This window comes from Fulmarus glacialis, unplaced genomic scaffold (assembly GCF_000690835.1).
Source record: "Fulmarus glacialis isolate BGI_N327 unplaced genomic scaffold, ASM69083v1 scaffold7423, whole genome shotgun sequence".
Taxonomy (NCBI): Eukaryota; Metazoa; Chordata; class Aves; order Procellariiformes; family Procellariidae; genus Fulmarus; species Fulmarus glacialis.
In genome coordinates, this window is record NW_009201014.1 from 183,677 (window position 1) to 190,138 (window position 6,462).

Genomic DNA, 6,462 nt, shown 5'->3' on the forward strand with positions numbered 1-6,462 from the left:
GGCCACTGTGTTGCGGCCGAGCTCCGGAGGTGCCGGTTTGGCGCCCCGCGGGAGGTGCTTGCTCTGAAGTTCGCTCGCCGCGCCGGGCGGGAAAGCCGCCGGCAAAGGTGCTTTCCTACTCTCCAGCTGCTCGCCGGGCGGCTCCCTCGGCCTCTGCTTTAACGGAGAGGGTGCCACGTGGTCCAGAGCGGTGGTCCCACCAGAAGGCAAGCATGCTTGCTTGGAGCTCTTCAGGTTCACGACGTTACCGTGAGCCACCACCCCTGCAGGCTGCCTGACACACATGCTTCCATGCCTCAAGATCCCTTTGGTGGGATCGGCGTTGAGACTCGTCCTCGGTTTGTTAGTCCTTACCGCGTGAGTCTTTTTCTGAACCAGGCTTAAGATGTAACCGTCTATCCTCTTGCTGGTGGAAGGGCACGGCGCCGGCCAGGAGCCTTGCGGGAGAAAGGCGTTGGCGGATTTTCCCGAGTCCGTTTCAGATCCGGCGCAAACGTCGCTAATATCACAACCAAGCCTCTCTTCTTCTCGCTGGGGGTTTTCAGTCACGGGGAGAAGAAACATGGGACTCTGCACAGCTACCGCATGGAGTGGGCTGGGGTACCGGTAGACATCGTTCCCGTTTTTAGACACCAGATCGCACTGGTACTTTGGATGTACATCTGCAACGACATCGAGGGAATTTGAGTGCGGTGTGGACAAAGAGCGACAGACAGAGCCTGCGGTCTGGTCCTCATGCTGGCCTTCCTTATTATAGTCCATCCAGCCTATGAGATCTGAAAAGCATTTTAGAAGAGTTTAGAGAGCCTGCCAGGGACAGTTCTGCTATGTTTTTCACGTGCCGTCAAGGACTCCGGTCCCATCTACACATACGAGGCAATGTTTATACAACAGCAGTGCTGTTCAACCAGTAGAAACCTTGCAACCAGGGATGCCATTTAAGCGATATAAAAGCAGCACTATTCTTCTGTGGGTCTCTTTGTAACTGCGTCTATGTAAGATTTGCCCCAATATGACTACATGGTTAAAAAAATAAAAATCACAGCCCTAATGAGAACATTTACTTTGGTCTCAAACCTGTGCCTAGGTTGCTAAGAGCTTCCTATTTTACTTCCAAGCCACCCAGAAGTCTGTAAGGGTCTCTTTTGTTTACATGGTACACAGGCACCTCTAAAGGTGCCAAGGGAGGTTTAGATTGGACATTAGGAAAAATTTCTTTACTGAAAGAGTGGTCAAGCCTTGGAACAGGCTGCCCAGGGAAGTGGTAGAGTCACCAGCCCTGGAAGTATTTAAAAGACATGTAGATGAGGGGCTTAGGGACATGGTTTAGTGGGCATGGTAGTGTTGGGTTGACGGTTGGACTTGATGATCTTAGAGGTCTTTTCCCCTTAATGATTCTATGATTCTATGATTCTAAAACTCACTGCGGGTCTCAGCACAAAGGAATTTTATATTTTACTTTGCTAAATCCAAAGGGAAATATAAAAAATATAGCCAAGAGTCCAATGAATTCTTTTAGCTTACTGACAAATTTCATTTCCAGATTTTCTCAAGCGTATCTTGGGTCAAAAAAAATCTAGATTTAATTTTGTTGTTGTTATTATTATTGTTACTATTATTATCATCATAATTATTTTATAATTATAATAATGCTAGTAACAATAACAGATGCTCCTTCTGAGCAATAAAGTGTTAAAGAATGGGAAACAAGCTCATCTTTCCACACAAGTACAAGGAGTGCAGGTCAATCCAGCTGACATCCTAGCCTTGGCTCTGCAAAGAGAGTTCTGTAAGAGAAATCCAGTGCGTTTCAGGATGCATGAGTCAGATTTAATGGCTAAGGCACTTACTTGGGAGGTAAGCGACCTTAGGAGCAGGGCTTCAATCCAAGCACCTATGATTATTATTTTCTTAAGCTTATGTTGCCTTTGTCTTCTTGGGTAGGGGTACAATCTAAATGATCCTTCTAGATCACCGTCAGTCCTGTTTTCTACCCTTGGGCTAGAAACTTCAGCCAGGGTACTCAAATCTGAATGCTCAGTGCTCATCACTTATCTAAGGCTTATTTCAAAAGAGGTCTCACAGACGTTGATGAAATTAGCTGATAGAGATGATGTTCCTGTGTGAGCAGGAGAGGAAGAACAGGGAAGTTAGGAGCATGAACTTCCTCCAGATAACCTCACAGTTTTCCCACATTTCCTAAATTCTGTGTTGGAGTCAGGAACTGTTGACAAAAACACTTCTTTGAAACATGCCAGTTTGTGAAATTTCATCTCTAAAAGTGAGACAGTACGAATAGTAAGAGTTTTAGGTTTTCATGATGTATACAGAAAAAAACAGCAATGCAATCTGCTGGAAATCCTTGTGGATGTTTTTCTTTTTATGTATGGCTGATGAAGATCACATATACCTTACAACAGGGAGCATTAAATTACCCCAAGCTGCTCAAAGGATAACTTAGAGGACTTCTCAGCATCTCAGAATGAATGTATCCCAGGCTGTATTCTCCCACTTCAGAGTTAGAAGAACTTGAATTATTTTGTCTTCGATTCACAAAAAAATCACTGTAAGCTAACCATAAAGAGCAGAATGGAAATTGGAAATACTATGGTTAGGAACATCCTCCACAACCCAGAACGAACTAAGGCTTTTGAATGAGTATGGCTGCAACCAGTAACGCTTGATCACAAAAGTCCTACCGAAGCGTCCTTTCTGGAAAACAGACAGAGGCCACCCTCCTGTTTAGCCGTTCCACACTTAAGGCTTGCATCTTCAGCCTAGAGTCCAAGGAAAGTCAACAGCTCTCCGCCAAAGAGACAAAATACTTTTTCGCTGTTCACGATGTCTGTTTGTGTATCCTATATAAATGCAGGACACGCCTCAGCATGGTCACCTAGGGGTTGAGGACCATCAGAGGTGACAAAATGACTGCTACAAACAGACTGACGTGCACCCTGATCTCCTAAAACCTGTAGCTAGCTCCTTGCTCTGTCACTTTAATGAGGACATGGCTGTTGAGGTATCTTTCATTATTGCTATTTAGTAAAAATGCTTTTCTAAAGGAAACCATGAGAAATTAGCTGACTAACGTGTTTATGTGTATAGGTACCACTGCCCTCTACTGGGTAGAGCAGCTGTCATATTTTCACATGTTCTTTTCATGCGTTTGGAGTGACATATTCACATGTAAGGCTGGACTAGTGGAGGGCAAACGGTCCTGCCTCGTGACCCATGTACGTGATAAGCACTGGAATCTTTTCACAGCACAATACAGAGCACAATACATCAAATGAAAGGAAGAAGGGTTAATCCAACCCAGATACTCCTGAGGCAGTATTTCCAAAGCCAAAGCCACCTCCTGGAGTATGATGTATTCGACCTGCTTTTACTATACCTGCAGATTTAGGGCGTCCATCTGAGATATTCAGTGTTGCCTCCAAAGGGCTGCAAAAGCAAGTGCTAGAATGGCAACTGGATAAACACTCACTGAAGACAGAGTTAGATGAATTGGAGAGCGATCCAGAAGCTCCATCACTCAGCTCATAAAACCCTATAAAAATAAGAGTTTGGATTTATATTAGTTATGTCTACACAAAGTTACCATTTGTGTCCCTAGAAAGGCAGCAAAGCTCATGTTTATGTTGGCTTACTCTGTTGCAATTAGTTACGGGATTTCATTCAGCCACCCAAAAAACAGTGCACAATTTAGTAATATCCGTATTGCTATGAAGGATTCCGTTTAAAAGTAAAGCACTTAAAAGTAAAAAAGCAGAACTTTACTTAGTATATGAAATTTTGAACTTTTTTTTTTAACCTTTACAAGGGTTGGGGTTTTACCCTTTACAGGGCTTTTCAGATTTTAGCTAGAAGGATCCAGGCTGTGTTTGACAGCCCGCTCATTTAATAGTGTATTATACTTCCAAGACAGACTCTCCAGCTATTACTTGACTACAAAATTTTTACCAAGTGTTGGGTCCAGTGCTATCCATTATTTTCCTCAAAGTTCTGGAGATAAATATAGTATTTGTGGATGACATGAAAGAAGGAAAATGGTAAATAATGTGCAGACACAGAAAATGTAATTTCCTGGTAAACTGGGACTAGCCGAGAAAAATATGACATACCATAATCAAAATTTAAATTGTACATTTAGGAATAAGGAATCCAGGGCATGTCTACAGAATGGGGATGCATCCTAGAAAACAATAATCCTGAAAAGGACTTAGTCAGCATGGAAAAGCAGCTCAATCAAGCTTAATGATATGGCAAAAAAAGCTAATGAGATTGTTGGATGTACAAAGAGACTAATGAATAGCAGTAGGGAAATGACTTCTGCAGTCTATACAGCACTGGTAAGAAAGACATTGGCACGGTGTGCCTAGTCCTCAAATCCAGCATGCTTAAAAAAAAGCTAAAAAATTGGAAAGGGGCCATAAAGCTATTTAAGAGCTTGGAAAAATGCCTTAAAACAAATGACTTAATGAACTTGACCTGTTTAGCTCATCGAAAAAAGTCAGGAATTATACTGTATAGCACCTCCAAGAGGAGAAAAAGCTTGGTACTAGAAAAGACCTTACTCTATGGGAGAAAAGCATATAATAAAATCAGTGCTGGAACAAGTAAAATTCAAATTAGAAATTAGCAATGGTTTTAACAATTGCAAGTTGGTGGATTCTCCACTTTTTAGTGCCTTCACAACAAGTCTAGATGCCTCTAGGAAAGATTCCGCATAGTTAAGTACCACTTACTGGCTTCAACACAGTTAGAATGGGATGAAATTCAATATACAGGGGATCAAATTGTTTGATTCAATGTTCCCTTCTGGCTGTAAGATCAATTTTGACATCTTCCTCCTGCTGGTGGTCCTTCCTTTCACCATTTTTTCTGCAGCCTCCTTCCTAATATGCAGGAGAACTAGAACTTTTTGAACTAACTTGTGGGTGGCCAAACACTAAAAATCTAATTAAGCTTGAAATACTCCTCCGAATATGTTGTCTACAAACAGCAACCTTTCCAGCGGTAGGTGAACTTTGCTAGTAGGCATTAATTATCAGAGTGTGAACATGCTATAGACATTTACTGTTGTAGTACTGAAAACTACAGCCAGTTTAATTCCAGGGACCAAGGGAGGCTCCATTTTGCTGAATATTGGCCTTACCTGAACTTGGACGACTGTCTGTCTCAAGGTGTTCATCTGTCGTTTTTTCCACGTCCAGGCGGAGATCACTTATTTGCTTATCTAGCTCTTGTAACTGATTTAATAGGCCGGCGTCCCTCCTCCTCAAGCAGTTCTGGAAAACAAGAAGACAAACATCAGCTCCTTCAGTGGGGCAGACATGAAGGGGCTCCAAAGACAAACAGCCTTCTCCATCTGAGCATCGTGGAAATACCCGGCCGATATTCTTTTACAAAAAAATGAAACAGAACAAAGCCCTGAAATTCTAGATAGACGCTCTGGATAAATACTTAACTGAAGAATTATGCAGGCACTTCATTCCAGCCTCTTCCAGCCAGTTCTACATAAGGAGCACACCCCACAATTTAGGAAGACCAATACACTGTGTTGGCAAAGCACTCCTTTGCAGGAGGACCACAGCTGTGACAACAAAGCTGTATCGTATGATATGGTCACACCAGACCCGTGCACATGAAACGGGCTACTTCGGTGAAAGGACAGCTTTGCCAGCGTAATAGGGGACGTTCACCACCACAGTGATGTTAGTCAAAGATCACATCTGTTCACACAATGGGATGAAACAGCTCTGCCAACAAGTGCCTGTAGTGTTGGAACCTCCTTGTTCTGCTGCACATTATGAGCTTATAGTCTACCATATAGACAGCAAGATTCCCAGGGCTGGGATCACGGCCCTTTTATTAGTTTTGCAGTGCAGCAGGAAGGAAGAGTAATTCTTCCTCTTCTCCCATTATAATTGTACAAAATTGCTGTGAGATGAATTTTAAGGCTATTTATGAAGGTAATTTGATGGCATAAAATAAGCAATAAGGAATGATTTTGTAAGGCACTCATTAACCCACGGTCAACGCAATCAGTTTCCCTGTGTGTATTTTAATGTTGCTTATCCATCATCTGTTCAGCTTCATACGCTTTAATTGTTCTGGCTTTGGGGAAAGTGGGAGAGGCAAGAGGAAGGTTTATCTCTTTTTTTCAAGTGCATCATTTGATCGGCGCCCAGCAGTGCTCCAATACGCTCATCGCGAAGAGTTTTGATGCTCATAACTGGACTAGTTCTAAACCCATTAAATCCAGGACAACCTTTCCCCTGGGGTGGCCCAGTCCTCGGGCAAAGGGAAAGCAAATGCTAATAGTATTAGTGAGGCTGTTTGAAGATGTGCTGGCATTGAACACCATCCTTGGAGAACCAAAGGGGCGATCCCAACTCTTCTCCCACATTTCTGAGGGGAGCGGGGAGCTGGCTGGAAGCCAGGCCGGCAGAGGTGATG

At 43.1% G+C, this 6,462-nt stretch overlaps 1 protein-coding gene across 1 annotated transcript in view; it reads right to left on the bottom strand.

The window, feature by feature from the left end:
* Positions 1-5,320, bottom strand: part of LOC104073851 (dapper homolog 1-like) — a gene marked incomplete at its 5' end in the record, with an annotated part of 7,381 nt that extends 2,061 nt beyond the window's left edge. The window contains 3 exon segments of the mRNA XM_009573780.1: positions 7-776; positions 3,395-3,550; positions 5,159-5,320. Coding sequence (XP_009572075.1) covers positions 7-776; positions 3,395-3,550; positions 5,159-5,320 — 1,088 coding nt within the window.
* Positions 5,321-6,462: the final 1,142 nt, after the last annotated feature.